Raw genomic sequence first — 19,317 nt, forward strand, 5'->3', positions numbered from 1 at the left:
GGAGGGAAAGCTTTATATCAGTGCCTCCTTACATTATTGTATTTACACAGGGGTGGAGAGCACTGGGGGGCAGAACAGGGGTGAAGAGCACTGAGGGGGGAGAACAGGGGTGAAGAGCACTGGGGGGGGGGAGAACAGGGGTGGAGAGCACTGTGGGGGGAAGAACAGGGGTGGAGAGCACTGGGGGGGGGGGGAACAGGGGTGGAGAGCACTGGGGGGGAGAACAGGGGTGGAGATTACTGGGGGGGGGCAGCGGTGGAGAGCACTGGGATGGTGGCTGAAGGATGGGGAGAGCTGGAGAGCAGGGGGGGGGCAGAAAGAACAGGGGTGGTGAGAACTGTGGAGGGGCTGGAGAGTGTGGTGTGGGAGGAGAACACTGGGGGGGGGGGATTTCAAGCATAACTGGATAGGAGGAGAAGCAGGGTGGCTGCATATAGAGGAAATGAGCTTTCTATATTCCTCCATACAGCCGCGGAATGCTTGATTCTCCTCCTCTCCCTCCTGCAAGCATTCAGCGGCTGTATGGAGGAATATAGAAAGCTAATTTCCTCTGTATGCAGCCCCCTGCCGAATCCGATCCTCCTATTGGGCGCATAGGGTGGACTGTGCGGCGGGCATGAGCTCCTGTGTATCATCAATGAGCTGGCTGCCTGGGTCTGTGTTTGTCGGTGACACTGTGGCACGGTCCCACCCCCCTAGACCGGCTTGTGTGATAGTAGATAGAATCAGCGTTCAGCCTATCACATGAGCCGGTCTAGGGGGGCGGGACCGTGCCACAGCGTCATCGCCGAACACAGACCCAGGCAGCCAGCTCCGTGATGATACACAGGAGCAGGAGAGAGGGGACAGGGAGCACTGCAGCCCCGCAGCTGAAACTGGCCGCAGGACAGGCAGCCTACCGGGAGATCTCCCAGTAGGCCAGTCCTGCCCTGGTTATATGCTGCTGCCAGTGCCTACAAGAGGTTTTGATACTGGCAAACAGAAGAAAAGTAGGGGACCAGCCTCCATGTAGCTTCACCTCTTATCATTGTAAAGGAAATTTGGCTGTACACTTAGCGCACACCATATCTCCTGTGCTATTAAGCACACATTTCGTCTAATGATATAATGCATCTTACCTAGCACTCTATTTCCCATATATCCCCAAGTAAACAGACATAACCAGAGCTTACGTTCTCAGTTCCATCAGCATGACTGCCCCAGCGACCAGTGTGCTTGGCTTTTTATTTGTAAATCACAAAAGCATTGAAAAACAGGAAGTGATGGCTCCAGCAGCCAATCGCTTCCTCCATGGGAAGTGACATTACAGGATATGACCTCCACACAGGAAATGACCTAACAGGAAATCCTTCCAACAGGGTGAGTTAATACAAACAACCAATGAATAATGGCTAAAGGAGTCCTATGGGCGTGTCTGAGCAGAGACAGGGGACATGCATGTTCTTCCTGTCCCCTGTAGCTGGAAGCTAAACAAAAGAAGCCGCATGGCTTTCAAACATGGACTCCGTCTCTGACCATAGCAACTCAAAGACTCCTGTATTTCTGCTGATAGGAATCCTTATTCTGCGTTGTTCCAGAGAACAACGCATACCCGGATTATACTACCGTTCCTTGTGGATGGGATGCTATCTGCAGGTGTACGCTATGAGTCTCGACATGTGCTGATCAGACACACAACAGAAAATAGAGCGTACATCCGCCTATAACCGATAATGTCCTTGCAGAGCGAACAAATCCCCCCCAGATGAATGTCCCTTTCGCTGGCGGACATACCCCCACTCTGCAAACACCTCTCTCAAACTTCAAGAAGTTTTCCACTACCAGACGGGACTCAACCAGCGTCAGTCTGCCCCAGTCAGCTCTTTAGAGCGGGCTGCGGGGGTACTAACACTGGGCGACACTAAGACAATACATATTAAATACATCTAAATAAAATACATTTCCACAGCATCATCAAGCCACAGTTATTTGCTAGTGTACTAGGATGTTGGACACCTTTCCTTAAAAAGGTATCGGTACCCCCCGTAGGGGCTGCTAAGTGATGTGGCCCACCTATCGCCCTGTCCAGCCCGGCATTCACTTCCAGACACTCCAAGACAATGAAAAGTCCATCAGCTTTGTTTTTTGTATTTTATTGAGGCATTAGAACTTGAATGGGGTTAAGGAATTCATGGGATGCCCAGAAAAGATTCTTGCATGGCTTGGGACACTTTAGATACTCTCCTCCTGCACAACACTTGCTGCAGACTATCTCTCCTTCTCCCTCCAGCACAGTTCGTCAGGCGCAGCTACCACATGGTTAGGACTTAACAAAAGTACCTTATTACAGGCAGGGACCACGGGCCCTTATGGTGTAGAAAAGAAATATCTGATGCTCAGGGCTGTCTTAATGAGAGGACACACCTGGGCAGTGCCCAGGGGCCCCAGCTGCATGGGGGGCCCCTGCACTTTCCCCAAAGCAGCTGGTCCTTGAGCCCACACTGCACCGAAATTGGGGGCCCCATGATGGCACTGAGAGTGATAAATTCACAGGGGAGGCAGTCTGCCTCCTACCTACTTGATGTCTGTTTACCTGCACTGTCATCATTGTAGGTGCCCCAGAGCATTACCTTGCCTAGGGGCCCATTATGCTATTAAGATGGCCCTGCTGATGCTAGCTGCCCTCTTTGGTGGACTACTACTCCCAGTCAGTCCTTTTCAGACACTGACAGCCCTCCTGGCTGCAGCTGCCTGCTTCCACTGCCCATGACAGCACGGTCCTTACTGGCTCTACGTCCATCTCAGATTGCATCCTCCCAATCCACTCCGGCATGCCTCCCTACCGTTCCTGGCTGTGTCACTCACCAACACCTGGTTGTTCCCTCCTGGAGACTTGCCTGGCACTATTCCCCGCTGTCCTCTCTTGCTCCTGTTCAGTACACCCCTTGGGTTGTGTGGGGTTCCTGTTCAGCTCCAAGCCCCTGGTCCAAGGTCAGCCCCCCCCTCCCCAGAGTAGGGGACTTCCTCAAAGGCCCTGACAGACAAATACACCATCTCCAGTTCTTCCACCTGAAAAACTCCTCCCCAGCTGGGCTGACCCTGGGTATTTAAGGAGGCCTGCCCCCTGCCAATCCAGGTTGGGGATTGGTCAGGACTCCTTAGAACACCTCAGACAGCTACACCCTTCTTCCCCACCTTCCTTCTTGAAGCAGAAGGGAATTAACCAAAAGATAATGATACCTGTGAGTCACCAGCCTACTCTGAGCTATTCCCATCCCCACAGATCAAAACAAACATGCCTAGCTTTTAGCTAGGCCTGCCTAAATTTACTCGCACTGCAAAAATCTCACTCTAGCGCCTACACTAGGTAGGGGATGCCATTAAAATATTTAACTATTTTTCTACCTTTTTTATTTATTTTTTTTGCTGATTTTAACCAAGACTTCCCCACTGCTGCTTGAACTGGTTTCTACAGCTGTCCAGATCAGCGTGTCCTCAGCATCGGCTTTGGTGGCCATACCCCAGACCTTGTTGGTCTGGAAGATTGTGGAGCTAGCTTCAAAATGTGACCTTCAGGTCAGGCATGGTGCTCTACATTGTGGTGCTTTCCAGACCTAAGTACACTGGTTATGTTAGCCGCGGAGTGCTTATCAAGTCTAGAGCTGTGACACAGCCTAAGGGGTGACCCTGTCTCTGAAGAACCTTTCTGTGAGTAAAGCCAGACAGGCTGAAGCATCAGAAGCTACTTCACAATTTGAACCATTGAGCACAATTTAAAATTTCACTGCACTAAGGGTTAAGGCTGAGCGATCGAGAGCTGACGTCATCCATTAGGTGGCATTCTGCACACACACATGTAGGCCACACTGTTCTTTCCCCCCCATTTAGCCTGAATGAAGCACTATCCTACTCCATGTGCAAGAAGTGTCTCTTGCGCCACCACGTAAATTAGATGAATAAATAAATATAAGTGAATAAATAAATAGTGAATAAATAAATAGTGGAGGTCACTGCTCAATCTAAAAGTGTAACATGTGCACTAAAAATAGGATATACTGTAAACAAATAATGATAAGCGCGACTACCTAGGTGGAATACAATAATATCTATCGTAAAAGCAATTAAATATGATGCGTGCAATAGTCCATGCTGAGGTCAATTCCCAAGGAATAATGTGCAAATAAACAAATGTAGTCCTTCCAAAATAATATAAATTAAAGTGGAGTTCCGGCCACAATTTCACTTTTTAAATATAAATACCCCTGTAATACACAAGCTTAATGTATTCTAGTAAAGTTAGTCTGTAAACTAAGGTCCGTTTTGTTAGGTTGTTACAGCATTTAGACACTTTATAAAATAGAAATTGACTGGGGCCATCTTAAGTGTGGGCATCATGAAGCCAGACTGTATGACTTCCTGGATTTCAGCCTTGCAAATCTTGCACATGCTCAGTGCTGCACAAGCAGTGTCAGATCAGGTTTCAGCACCTGTGCTGTCCAAGTCACATGATTCTTTGAGACTGGGGAGTGCACAGACTCCTGGAAAGTTACACCCACTACATTCCCAGGAGTCTGTGCGGTGTAGGTTAGGAAGCATTAAGCACCTAGGTGCAGGAAGTGGGAAGATTAACTATTCTGCCTAGCAACAACACTTTGAAGGCATCTAAAAAAAAAAAAAATTCTTAAAAGACTAATGATTTTTTTTTTAAAACTACTGATGTAATGTTATATTTATGGGTGGAACTTCACTTTAAGTGTTGTAAATCTTCATACATCAAAGTGTGTCAGAGAAATTTCTTTGGTCACACGGTACACATGGTACCAGGCCCGGACTGGCCATAGGGCACGCGGAGCATTTGCCCGGTGGGCTACAGCCCCTGGGCTTCACTTTTTAGGAAGAGTGGCTTCTTGATGACTGAGCCGCACAGCGGGAGGTAAGCGGCAACTGCGGTTCGGACAGGGTTAACGCAAACCGTGGCCGCTGCTCACCTCTCACTATTCGGGGATTCCTAAAGCAGGGCAGCACATTTCTGAGGTGCAGAAGGAGGCGGGAGAGAAGGCTACTGTGACTTGCAGGAAGCGCCTGCACTGGACAGACACCTCGTGGGCTGGCTGCGCTGGAGGTATAGCTACACTGACGCAGGCCACTCTCCTAACACCAGCCGGGACACAACATGTTCCAGTGCGTTATATCCCGCTCTATAGTAAAGGGGAATAGGAGTGGAATGGGGCTTGCTACTTTACTGGTATGGGGCTGCCTATTACTGGTATGGGGCTGCCTATTATTGGTATGGGGCTGTCTTTTACTGGTATGGGGATACCTGTTACTGGTATGGGGCTGTCTTTTACTGGTATGGGGTGTCTATTACTGGTATGGGGATACCTAATACTGGCAGGGCTGGACTGGGACAAAAATTTGGCCCTGGACTTCATCCAGACTGGCCCACTTTGACAGGTCTCTCCTGTGGCGGCTGAACAACTACCGCGCAGATTTGGATCCGATGGTGAGTACATGCCAACGGATCCAAATCCGCCAGAGGATTTATCTGCGGATGCGGTCCGGAGGACCGTATGCGCGGATCAATCCTATCGTGTGTACCAGGCCTTAGAGTAAAACGGCTGGTACTGGTACTCTTATAGGCAGTACCAGTGGGAAAGCTAGACATTATTTCACCCGGGCAAAGAATCAGTTCAGTGCCCTCCCATGGGACAAGATTAGGCAGAAGTGAGAAACTCCCAGGCCATAGCTGTTGAGTCAGCTGTCTGTCCCCTCCCCCGTGCTCCTTCTGATCTGCCCCATGCTCCTCTGGTCCTCCCCCTGCTTCTCTGTTCCCCCCCAGGTGAGCACTACGGGGAGGGAGAGGTAGTGAGCGCTGCGGGGAGGGAGAGACAGAGGAGCGGAGGGGGGGCGGCGGTCCGCTGTCACTGAAGCCCGGCCCACTAAGCCATCGGCCTACCGTGAAACTCCCTGTAGTCCAAATGGCCAGTCCATCCCTGGTTACTGGTATGGGGCTGTCTATATACTGGTCTGGGACTGTCTGTGTACTGGTCTGGGGCTGTCTGTGTACTGGTCTGGGACTGTCTGTGTACCGGTCTGGGACTGTCTGTGTACCGGTCTGGGGCTGTCTGTGTACTGGTCTGGGACTGTCTGTGTACTGGTCTGGGACTGTCTGTGTACTGGTCTGGGGCTGTCTGTGTACTGGTCTGGGGCTGTCTGTGTACTGGTCTGGGACTGTCTGTGTACCGGTCTGGGACTGTCTGTGTACCGGTCTGGGGCTGTCTGTGTACTGGTCTGGGGCTGTCTGTGTACTGGTCTGGGACTGTCTGTGTACTGGTCTGGGACTGTCTGTGTACTGGTCTGGGACTGTCTCTTTGCTGGTCTGGGGGTGCCTCTTTTGCTATATAGGTATGTCTCTCAGAATGAATATCTGGTCACCAACCACCCTGTGAACGCCCGCCCCACACCTCCACCCTACTTCCCCCAGGGATTGGGCTGCCCAGTTTAAAATTCCTGTGCCTATTTTTTTGCCCCAGTCCGGGCCTGCATGGTACACATACGGCAACGTTTCTGAGACAAACAGGGCCTCTTCATCAGGCAACTTGCCTGACGAAGGAGCCCTGCGTGACTCCGAAACGTTGCCGTATGTGTACTGTGTCACCATGTGAATAAAACTTTGGACCCTTTTGAGGAATCCTTGGTTTGGTGATGGCATTTCTCAACTCAGATTGTCTACAGTTTCTAGCCGGTGGTCATTACAGCACCCAGCATTATTACAGCCATTTCCATGAAGGTGTGCGTGGGAAATATTGCGTTCTGACCTCATTTCAGGCTTCCAAACTAACCACGAGTCATACATAAATTTGCCTGTACTAATTTAGTTGCACACTAGAGGGTGCTACAAATAGAAGTTTGCTGGTAGGGAATACTTTAATTCTTGAGTCTGCACTATATCGACCTTTTTGCGAGTCCTATGATTGTCCCAATTCACCTTCTTCTAAACGTTCCCTTCCATAACATGTTCAACACGATGACTTTTAATTAGTAATCCTTATTTTATTAACAATAAGAGAATTAAAGACAATGACCTGTATTGTTCTTTCTCCCGGTTGTTGTCGCCGCTTTCCGTTAGTCGCACTCCGCTAATAACGGCGTTCATTAATCAGGTCGTGCATATCGTTCTGTATTCGGTGATGACTCTCAGGAACGCTTTTATAGCTGCAAATCAATATTATTAATTAAAGTCACGGCTGTGATTTCAGTTCTGCTCGGCAAACACAATTAATATGATTTTTTTTTTTTTAGATGAGAAGAACGGAAAAATGATTTATGAAAATAATTACGTCTGTGATATCAATGTTGCGATCTGGTGTGAAGTCAATGGATTATTTAGAGAAAGGAAAGGCGCGGTGGGTAAACCGGCTTCATCTCCTATCCGCACTGAATGATAGATATGTAAAGGGGGGATTCATCAATTACGTGAAATGAGATTTTGGATTGTACAAGCGCGATGGGAGCGGGTCATATATCTCTTTGTAGCGCTTTACTGAACCCAAATTTATACTGGCTGGAAATGTATATTTATATTTGCTGGAAAACATGTCTTGGAGGATTTGGTGCTTTTTTTTTTTTTTTTTTTTGGCTGCTGATCAGTTTCTCAAATTTCTTTCTCGTGATTTTTTGGAAATATTGACCTGGTCAAAAAAATGGCAATAGGCAGTAAAGTAAAAGTTCTTGTGGTCCCTGCAAGTACTACTTTTATAGCTAGATTCAGGTAGGGTTACGCCGGCGTATCAGTAGATACGCCGTCGTAACTCTGAATCTACCCGCCGTAAATTTAAGCGTATTCTGGAAACCAGATACGCTTAAATTAGGCTAAGATACGAGTGGCGTAAGTCTCCTACGCCGTCGTATCTTAGGGTGCAATATTTCCGCTGGCCGCTAGGTGGCGCTTCCGTTGAGTTCCGCGTAGAATATGTTAATGACTAGATATGTCGATTCACGAACGTACGTGCGCCCGGCACATTTTTTTTACGTCGTTTACGTATGGCTTTTTCCGGCGTAAAGTTAGTCGAACAAATAGCTGGCCTAGCCAATGTTAAGTATGGCCGTCGTTCCCGCGTCGAAATTTGAAAATTTTACGTCGTTTGCGTAACTCGTCCGTGAATGGGGCTGGACGTAATTTACGTTTACGTCAAAACCAATACGTCCTTGCCGCGTACTTTGGAGCAATGCACACTGGGATATGTACACGGACGGCGCATGCGCCGTTCGTAAAAAATGTCAATCACGTCAGGTCACATAACATTTACATAAAACACGCCCCCTCATCCTCATTAAAATTAGGCGCGCTTACGCCAGCCCCATTTACGCTACGCCGCCGTAACTTAGGAGGCAAGTGCTTTGTGAATACAGCACTTGCCTCTCTGACTTACGGCGGTGTATCGCAAATACGATACGCTACGCCGCCTCAAAGATGCACACATCTACCTGAATCTAGCTATTAGTCTTTACATCTATATGGAGCTGCCTTGGATATATACAAGACCCTGACTTTTCCAAGTCAATATTAAACACCACCCCTGTCACTAAGACCCACCCCCCTACAATGCCAAGCCCAACCCCTTTTTGAGACTGAGGCTTAGTGGCAGGAAAGGTAGAGTTAAAACCTCCAAACGTCCAGCCTTCCCTTCTGTCACGGTTAGGGGTCAAGCTCGAAGTCCAGTAGCTATAGCAGTACAGAGGCCAACAGGATGAATACACAAGCAGGCAACACTGGCGGATGACACAGGCTTACCTGAAGTGCGGGGTATAAGCACTAACCAGTGTTCTCCAGAGCTCTTGATGGTGGAGGTGGGTTTTGCTGCGTGTTAGTACCAGGTCACGGTCCTGAGGATCGCCCCTACCAGGAGGTGAGCAAGCCGGGTCCAGTAGAAGATATAGCAGGTAAACATCAAGCAGAAGCATAGTCAGTAAACAAGCCAAAGGTCGGTAACAAGAGGCTGCAGGTTGGGATCAAGCAGAAGCATAGTCGAGGAGCAAGCCAAAGGTCGGTAACGAGCGCTAGTAAAGATACGGACGACAGCAGGAGAGACAAGAGCGAGATATTGGTTGGAGAGAGCACAATAATCTGGCAAACAGGAAGTGCAAAGGCATGGCTTACGAAGTTCATGGGAGGAGCAAGGCGTTCAAAGGTTAAATAAAAACAAGCTACAAGACAAGATTGTCTAAAGCAGGGGTCTTCAAACTTTCTAACAAAGGTCCAGTTTACTCTCCTTCAGACTTTAGAGGGCCTGGACTATGGCCATTAGGAGTAGAAAATGTCTAGGTGTCCAGTGGGAATAAACAATACAATATCTTTGGTGTCAGTGGGAGGACTAGTGCCCAATCATGGGTGTCAATGGAAAAAATTGTGCTTGTGCCCCATTATTGGTGTCAATGGAAGGAACTGTGCCCTTTTGATGGTGTCAGTTGGAGGAATAGTGCCCCATTGTTGGTGTCATTGGATAGAAGAGGGCCCCAAGGGCCATATAAAGGCAAGCAAAGGGTCGTATCCAGCCCCAAGGCCGCAGTTTGGAGACCCCTGGTCTGAAGAATCCAAAAGGAACTGTCCAGCATCTCAGGTGGCTTGGCTAAAAGAGTTGCTGCCAGACACAGCAGAGGTCCTGGGTTCACATCCAAACAGTGGCAGCTGGTGCTCAATTTATTTGGCGGGGCGGCAAACAAACCTGGCCCCCTCCCTCCCACTGCGCCCCCACTCCCCCTCTGGCACTCGATTGACCGAAGGCAGAAGCAAACTCCAATGATGATCAGAATGAGTGGTGTGCAGGGCCAGCAGAGGTAGTGTGACCGGGTTCTGTGTCCCCCGTGGGCCAGCTGCAGGCAGAAATCTGACGGGAAGGTAGCAATCCATGGCCTTAGCCTTATCCTTCTTGTCCTTGGTGTTCTCCTCACTCTTGCTCATCCCTGTGCTGCTGACCACTGCTGGGCTCCAGCTGATCGCCGTGCCCCCCCCCCCCCCCGCTGTTAGCCAAGCCACAGCTGTCAATCTTGATGAGCCAGTGTTTGGGGGAGACCACGGTTTCTGCTGTTCCTTGGCTCCGGGTGACCTCCTCTCGCTGTTGGTGCGGTAGAGTTTTGATGAGGAGGGTAATGACGAGGTTGCTGTGTTGGTGCTGGATCTGCGGTAGGGGTAGGGCCCCTGGAAGAGGCTGTTGCTGCCCCTCCACCTGCTGCTCCTTGCTGCACATGGCCAATCAGGAAGCGGGTCCTAAGATTCCCTGGCCAACTGGGTCTCAGGACCCATTTCCTGATTGGCTGGAATGAGAAGCAGGAAGACATTAGCGAATATTAATATGTCACACAAGTGGGTGGGCTCGGGGGGCGGTGCTCTGTGCCCTGAGCCCACCCTTTTTAAAGCCAATTAGAGCCTCAGGTTCTAACCATGTGCTTAAAATAAAAAAGAAATCACCATTGAAATCCATGTGTCCGGCGCCCTGCATGGAGATTAGGGGCTGGACACATGGATTAGAGGGGCAGCACCCCTGCGCCCCTTCTGAGCAGCCGCCACTGCATCCCAATCTGACAAATTAGAATTTACATTTTTTTGCATCTTTATGATTGACTTTTTCTTAGCCCTTTGAACCCTTGAAATGCATTGGATGTTACTGAACATAAGTTACAATAAAATAATTTAATCCACATTAAAAATACGTTTCTGGTGCTTTCCTCCTTACATATCAGTTTGTATCCGTGATATGTGCCAACCTATGCCCGTCGCTCCTCAGGAAGTTGCCTCCTTTGGGCCAGCACCAGGGGCGGACTGACAACTCATGGGGCCCCCGGGCAATAGAAGAGTATGGGGCCCCTCTGGCTTACAGATGGCCACCACGCCAGGAGGCAGTGCAGAGGCGGGCAGCTAAAATCTCGGGATATTCACATTAAAAGCATGTCATTTTCGGACATTTCAGGGACAGATCTAAAAAAAACACAGATTTTTACATACTGTCCCTGGTTTTACTGAGCCTGGCAACCCGGATGGGGCCCCCTAGTGGCATGGGGCCCTCGGGCAGTGCCCGAGTGACTCAATGGTCAGTCCGCCCCTGGCCAGCACCAAGGTAACAACAAGCAGAACAGACTATCCAACACCAGAGCAGCCATCACAAATTTTGGGGCCCCTTACACAGCTGTAGGCAGGGCCCCCCTGGAGCAGAGAACCGGGGGGGGGGGGGGTGCTGACGGAAAAAAAAAAAAATCACGTGTCATCTCTTCGCTCCTGATGAAAAAATAGGAGTCTGGGGACCATCAAGCCCCTTAGAGGTGTAATGCAACAAAAAAAACAGGAGGGGGGCCAGCCGGGCCCCTGGGGACCATTGGGCTCTTTACAGGTGTAATGCAATAAATAAATAAAAACAAAAAACGGGAGGGGGCCAGCCGGGCATGTAAGGGGCCCTGGGGACCATCGAGCCCCTTAGAGGTGTAATGAAAAAAAAAATGGGGGGGGGGGGGGGTCGGCCGGGCCTGTAAGGGGCCCTGGTGACCATTGGGCCCCTTACAGGTTTAATGCAAAAAATAAATAAATAAATAAATAAATAAAAATTAAAAACAAAAAACGGGAGGGGGGCCAGCCGGGCATGTAAGGGGCCCTGGGGACCCTCAAGCCCCTTAGAGGTGTAATGCAACAAAAAAAACATTAAAAAAACAGGAGGGGGCCATCTGGGCCCCTGGGGACCATTGGGCTCTTTACAGGTGTAATGCAAAAAAAAAAAATTAAAAACAAAAACGTGAGGGGGCCAGCCAGGCATGTAAGGGGCCCTGGGGACCATTGAGCCCCTTAGAGGTGTAATGCAAAAAAAAACGGGGGGGGGGGGGGGGGGGTCGGCCGGGCCTGTAAGGTGCCCTGGTGACCATTGGGCCCCTTACAGGTTTAATGCAAAAAATAAATAAAAATTAAAAACAAAAAATGGGAGGGGGGCGAGCCGGGCATGTAAGGGGTCCTTGGGACCATCGAGCCCCCTAGAGGTGTAATGCAAAAAAAAAAACAGGAGGGGGGCCAGCTGGGCCCATGGTGACCATTGGGCCCCTTACAGGTGCAATGCAAAAAATAAATAAATAAATAAGAATTAAAAACAATAAACGGGAGGGGGCCAGCCAGGCATGTAAGGGGCCCTGGGGACCATCAAACCCTTTAGAGGTGTAATGCAAAAAAAAAACGAGATGGGGGGGTCGGCCGGGCCTGTAAGGGGGCCTGGTGACCATTGATAAATAAAAATTTAAAACAAAAAATGGGAGGGGGACCAGCCGGGCATGTAAGGAGCCCTGGGGCCCATCGAGCCCCTTAGAGGTGTAATGCAAAAAAAAAACAGGAGGGGGGCCAGCTGGGCCCCTGGGGACCATTGGGCCCTTTATAAAAATAAATAAAAATGAAAAACCAAAAATGGGAGGGGGGCCAGCCAGGCATGTAAGGGGCCCTGGGGACCATCGAGCCCCTTAGAGGTGTAAGGCAAAAAAAAACATAAACAAAAAATGGGAGGGGAGCCAGCTGGGGACCATTGGGTCCCTTACAGGTGTAACGCCTGTACCCCCCTGATGGCGGCCCTGTCCAACACCACGGTGGACCTCCTGAGGACTAGTCATGGTCAGAAAGATTTTAGAAAACTGTGAGCTTGTAACATACACCCCTAAAAAAATACTTTCATATTCCCTCAAAAACACACCTGACATTCATACTCTTTTAATCTTTGATCTGTTTGGCCGCCTATTAGGTTTTCTCTATTTTTCGTCTTTGTTCGGAGACGGTTCAGATCAATCAAATCCATAAAACCTTCAATGCTCACTGACACCAATTGGCCATAAACAGGAGTTACTGCCCAGCTCTGGCTGAACGATATCTTGACTTTTCTCCTGCGTAGAAAGGACAAATTTCATCTCAGATTCTGGAAAAAATTATAATTTATTATTTTCAGTCCATTGGTGATGTCCTACATTTTACATTGTTACTATGAAATGATTCTGTCACTAAAATAAATGTATAAAATAAAAAGGGCTTTTCTGCAAAGATGATAGTTAACTCTCGCCGCTCCCGGCGCCGCACTGCTTCGGATCCGTTGACGTGAAGAGAGGGCGCCATTAATTCTGGGATATTGTTGATTTCCTGGTCTTGTGCTGCATGCTGTGGCTCCTCCCTCTGACTGTCATGTCTTTTTAGGACACCAATGAGGATACAGACAGAAAAAATGTAAATCTTTGAACTGTTGGCTGGTTTGGAAGCACAAAACTCTGTTACCTTTTAAAAAAATTAGGACGGGTCAGGTTCACTTTAAAGTGTGTCTGTTGTTCTAGATCAGTGGTCTCCAAACTGTGGCCCGGGGGCCAGATATGGCCCTTTGCTTGCCGTTATCAGGCCCTTGGGGCACTATTCCTTCCACTAACACCAACAATGGGACAGAATTCCTGTCCCTGATACCAACAATAAGGCACCATTCCTACCCATTGACCACAACAATGAGGCACTATTCCGACCCACTGACCCCAACAATAGAGCACTATTCCTACCCATTCACCCCAACAATAGGGCACTATTCCTACCCATTCACCCCAACAATAGGGCACTATTCTTACCCATTGACCCCAACAATAGAGCACTATTCCTAGCCATTCACCCCAACAATAGGGCACTATTCTTACCCATTGACCCAAACAATAAGGCACTATTCTTACCCATTGACCCCAACAATAGAGCACTATTCCTACCCATTCACCCCAACAAAAGGGCACTATTCCTACCCATTGACCCAAACAATAAGGCACTATTCTTACCCATTGACCCCAACAATAGAGCACTATTCCTAGCCATTCACCCCAACAATAGGGCACTATTCCGACCCACTGACCCCAACAATAGGGCACTATACCTACCCATTCACCCCAACAAAAGGGCACTATTCTTACCCATTCACCCCAACAATAAGGCACTATTCCTACCCATTCACCCCAACAAAAGGGCACTATTCTTACCCATTCACCCCAACAATAAGGCACTATTCCTACCCATTCACCCCAACAAAAGGGCACTATTCTTACCCATTCACCCCAATAATAAGGCACTATTCCTACCTATTGACCCCAACAATAGGGCACTATTCCTACCCATTCACCCCAACAATAGAGCACTATTCCTACCCATTCACCCCAACAATAGGGCACTATTCTTACCCATTGACCCCAACAATAGAGCACTATTCCTAGCCATTCACCCCAACAATAGGGCACTATTCCTACCCATTCACCCCAACAAAAGGGCACTATTCCTACCCATTGACCCAAACAATAAGGCACTATTCCTACCCATTGACCCCAACAATAAGGCACTATTCCGACCCACTGACCCCAACAATAGGGCACTATACCTACCCATTCACCCCAACAATAAGGCACTATTCCTACCCATTCACCCCAACAAAAGGGCACTATTCTTACCCATTCACCCCAACAATAAGGCACTATTCCTACCCATTCACCCCAACAAAAGGGCACTATTCTTACCCATTCACCCCAATAATAAGGCACTATTCCTACCTATTGACCCCAACAATAAGGCACCATTCTTACCCATTCACCCCAACAATAGAGCACTATTCCTACCCATTCACCCCAACAATAGGGCACTATTCCTAGCCATTCACCCCAACAATAGAGCACTATTCCTACCCATTCACCCCAACAATAGGGCACTATTCTTACCCATTGACCCCAACAATAGAGCACTATTCCTAGCCATTCACCCCAACAATAGGGCACTATTCCTACCCATTCACCCCAACAAAAGGGCACTATTCCTACCCATTGACCCAAACAATAAGGCACTATTCCTACCCATTGACCCCAACAATAAGGCACTATTCCGACCCACTGACCCCAACAATAGGGCACTATACCTAACCATTCACCCCAACAATAAGGCACTATTCCTACCCATTCACCCCAACAAAAGGGCACTATTCTTACCCATTCACCCCAATAATAAGGCACTATTCCTACCTATTGACCCCAACAATAAGGCACCATTCTTACCCATTCACCCCAACAATAGAGCACTATTCCGACCCACTGAAAAAAACAATAGGGCACTATTCCTACCCACTGACCCCAACAATAGGGCACTTTTCCTACCCATTGACCCTAACAATAGGGCACTATTCCTACCCACTGACCCCAACAATAGAGCACTATTCCTACCCATTGACCCCAACAATAGGGCACTATGCTTACCCATTCACCCCAACAATAAGGCACTATTCCTACCCATTGACCCCAACAATAGAGCACTATTCCTAGACATTCACCCCAACAATAAGGCACTATTCCGACCCACTGACCCCAACAATAGGGCACTATTCATTCCCATTGACCCCAACAATAGGGCACTATTCCTGCCCATTGACCCCAACAATAGGGCACTATTCCTACCCATTGACCCCAACAATAGAGCACTATTCCTAACCATTGACTCAAACAATAAGGAACTATTCCTACCCATTGACCCCAACAATAAGGAACTATTCCTACCCATTGACCCCAACAATAGGGCACTATTCTTACCCATTGACCCCAACAATAGAGCACTATTCCTAGCCATTCACCCCAACAATAAGGCACAATTCCGACCCATTGACCCCCAACAATAGGGCACTATTCATTCCCATTGACCCCAACAATAGGGCACTATTCTTACCCATTGACCCCAACAATAAGGCACTATTCCGACCCACTGACCCCCAACAATAGGGCACTATTCCTACCCATTCACCCCAACAATAGAGCACTATTCCTACCCATTGACCACAACAATAAGGCACTATTCCTACCCATTGACCCCAACAAAAGGACACTATTCTTACCCATTCACCCCAATAATAAGGCACTATTTCGACCCACTGACCCCAACAATAGGGCACTATACCTACCCATTGACCCCAACAATAGGGCACTATTCCTACCCATTGACCCAAACAATAAGGCACTATTCCTACCCATTCACCCAAACAATAAGGCACTATTCCTACCCATTGACCCCAACAATAGGGCACTATTCCTACCCATTCACCCAAACAATAAGGCACTATTCTTACCCATTCACCCAAACAATAGGGCACTATTCCTACCCATTCACCCAAACAATAGGGCAATATTCCTACCCATTGACCCCAACAATAGGGCACTATTCCTAGCCATTCACCATAAAAATTGGGCACTATTCTTACCCATTGACCCCAACACTAGGACACTATTCCTATCCATTCACCTCAAAAATAGGTCACTATTCCTACCCATTCACGCCAATCAGTGACCACAAATGGGCACTGATTGGCACCATTGTGAAACACCTTAAATCTGTGATGCCCAGCAATGCCACCCATCAGTGTCATCAGTGCAATGCATCAGTGTCCATCAGTGCCACCTATCAGTGCCCATCTGTGCCCACCTATCAGTGACCATCAGTGCCCATCAATGCCACCTATCAGTGTCACCCATAAGTACCCATCGGGGCCACCATAAGTACCCATCAGTGCCACCTATTGGTGCCCATCAGTGCTGCCTATTGGCGCCCATCAGTGCCACCTATCAGTGCCCATTAGTGCAACCTATCAGTGCCCATTAGTGCTGCCTATCAGTGTCCATCATCAGTGCCACCTCATCAGTGCTCATCGGTGCAGCCTTATCAGTGCCCGTCATTGAAGTAGAAAACATACTTTATTATGAAAAGAAGAACTGGAGTTGCGCTCAAAAAAACGTGACTTGTCAAAAAATAGTGAACACTAAAAAGTCCCAAAAGAGGAAGAAAAATCTTCTTTAATCCAATATCAACTCTGTGAAAGTTCTGTGTATAATCAGATAATTATATGGAATCACAACGTGTAGAAATATCCAGATCAATGTTCCCTGAGAGTGCTGACCCTTACCAGATATTCAGATCCAAAGGATCAAGCCAAGCGGATTAGCCACACACCTGGGCTGCATAGGAGATCAGGATCTTGATAAGGTATTCCCAGCAGTAGATCAATGGAACATCCAGAAAGCACATAAAAAATAAAAAACAGAGCTCTAGATATAAACAAACCGAAAACACAGAGGGGATATGAGCAGCCACTGGAAATGAATTCTCCCACAGACAATCCTCGGATTCGCCAAAGTGTACCAGATAATCCGCGGTCATAGAGAAGAAAGCTCACAATGGTGTGATAACGTTTAAGGCATTTAATGGGCAAAATTGTAGTACACTTACATAAAAAGGCTTTTAAAACAGCACAAAAGGTCCGGCCGGTAGTAGAACGTGTAGTCCTCAGAATTTCGGTGACGTCAGTACGTCTCCTCCCGACGTTTCGTCTACTAAGACTTGCTCACGGGTATTGAGGAGGCGTCCTGCGTCACCGTTTAAGTACATGTGAGGAGGCGGAGCCAGCTAGGCCAATGATGGGCGCACGTCTCAGGTGAAACCCCGTCCGCCATCTTAACTCAGGGAAAGAAAAAAGGGCAAATGTAAAAACATATAAAAAATCATCCTGGGGAAGTCCCGTGACATGAGTAACAAGCAGAGGGCTGTCTAAGCCAATCAGGCAGCCCCCCAAATGTCACAAATGTCCGTGGAAAACGTAGTATCCAGGTAAAAAAAGGTTCAAATTGATATCCCCACGTCCAAAACAAAGGAAGTGCGGAAATATAAATAAATTAATGACATCATGAAGGGTCTCGATTGCTGGAGCCCTATAGTTTGGTAGAGCACAAAGCAAAAACAAAAAGTTATTGCGCTGTGATGTATATAAATGCCACGCTTCTCTACCACAGATGGAATATAGTTATAAATTATCTCAGCATTTACCATTCATAGGGCAAATATCAGATAGCTCCAGCAAAAATCACCATGTCATTCGCTTGAATGGAGGAATATACATGCAAAAATATGAAATAAGCATATATAATCAAAAATAAATATTTTTTAAAAAATTACTTTAAAAATTAATTAAAAAATAATATGTGCAATATGTCTAATTGAATCTCAAATTGAGGTTCATAAATACATAAAGGCATATTGGGGCACCTGAGACCTATGTCCACAATAGAAAAAAATTTCAGTCAGGCAATGCTCAATGCCTTCAAGAAATGCATAAACAGTATACACAATATATACAAATATAAAATATAAAAATGTAAATACGGAACATATAAAAATATATACAGTATATTATATAGAATACATCAAGCTCAAAAAAAAAAAAAAAAAAAAAAAATATTAATTTGAGATTCAATTAGACATATTGCACATATTATTTTTTAATTAATTTTTAAAGTAATTTTTTAAAAAATATTTATTTTTGATTATATATGCTTATTTCATATTTTTGCATGTATATTCCTCCATTCAAGCGAATGACATGGTGATTTTTGCTGGAGCTATCTGATATTTGCCCTATGAATGGTAAATGCTGAGATAATTTATAACTATATTCCATCTGTGGTAGAGAAGCGTGGCATTTATATACATCACAGCGCAATAACTTTTTGTTTTTGCTTTGTGCTCTACCAAACTATAGGGCTCCAGCAATCGAGACCCTTCATGATGTCATTAATTTATTTATATTTCCGCACTTCCTTTGTTTTGGACGTGGGGATATCAATTTGAACCTTTTTTTACCTGGATACTACGTTTTCCACGGACATTTGTGACATTTGGGGGGCTGCCTGATTGGCTTAGACAGCCCTCTGCTTGTTACTCATGTCACGGGACTTCCCCAGGATGATTTTTTATATGTTTTTACATTTGCCCTTTTTTCTTTCCCTGAGTTAAGATGGCGGACGGGGTTTCACCTGAGACGTGCGCCCATCATTGGCCTAGCTGGCTCCGCCTCCTCACATGTACTTAAACGGTGACGCAGGACGCCTCCTCAATACCCGTGAGCAAGTCTTAGTAGACGAAACGTCGGGAGGAGACGTACTGACGTCACCGAAATTCTGAGGACTACACGTTCTACTACCGGCCGGACCTTTTGTGCTGTTTTAAAAGCCTTTTTATGTAAGTGTACTACAATTTTGCCCATTAAATGCCTTAAACGTTATCACACCATTGTGAGCTTTCTTCTCTATGACCGCGGATTATCTGGTACACTTTGGCGAATCCGAGGATTGTCTGTGGGAGAATTCATTTCCAGTGGCTGCTCATATCCCCTCTGTGTTTTCGGTTTGTTTATATCTAGAGCTCTGTTTTTTATTTTTTATGTGCTTTCTGGATGTTCCATTGATCTACTGCTGGGAATACCTTATCAAGATCCTGATCTCCTATGCAGC

At 47.2% G+C, this 19,317-nt stretch overlaps 1 protein-coding gene across 1 annotated transcript in view; it reads left to right on the top strand.

Annotated features, from left to right (window-relative positions):
• Positions 1-1,290: 1,290 nt before the first annotated feature.
• The window catches only part of C8B (complement C8 beta chain), a 55,385-nt gene continuing 37,358 nt past the window's right edge, over positions 1,291-19,317 (top strand). Inside the window, exons 1-5 of the mRNA XM_040361078.1 lie at positions 1,291-1,359; positions 3,421-3,565; positions 9,136-9,142; positions 10,237-10,243; positions 10,344-10,347. Of these exons, the coding sequence (XP_040217012.1) occupies positions 1,291-1,359; positions 3,421-3,565; positions 9,136-9,142; positions 10,237-10,243; positions 10,344-10,347 (232 nt within the window). The remainder of the gene's footprint in view (positions 1,360-3,420; positions 3,566-9,135; positions 9,143-10,236; positions 10,244-10,343; positions 10,348-19,317) is intronic.

This window comes from Rana temporaria, chromosome 7 (assembly GCF_905171775.1).
Source record: "Rana temporaria chromosome 7, aRanTem1.1, whole genome shotgun sequence".
Lineage (NCBI taxonomy): Eukaryota > Metazoa > Chordata > Amphibia > Anura > Ranidae > Rana > Rana temporaria.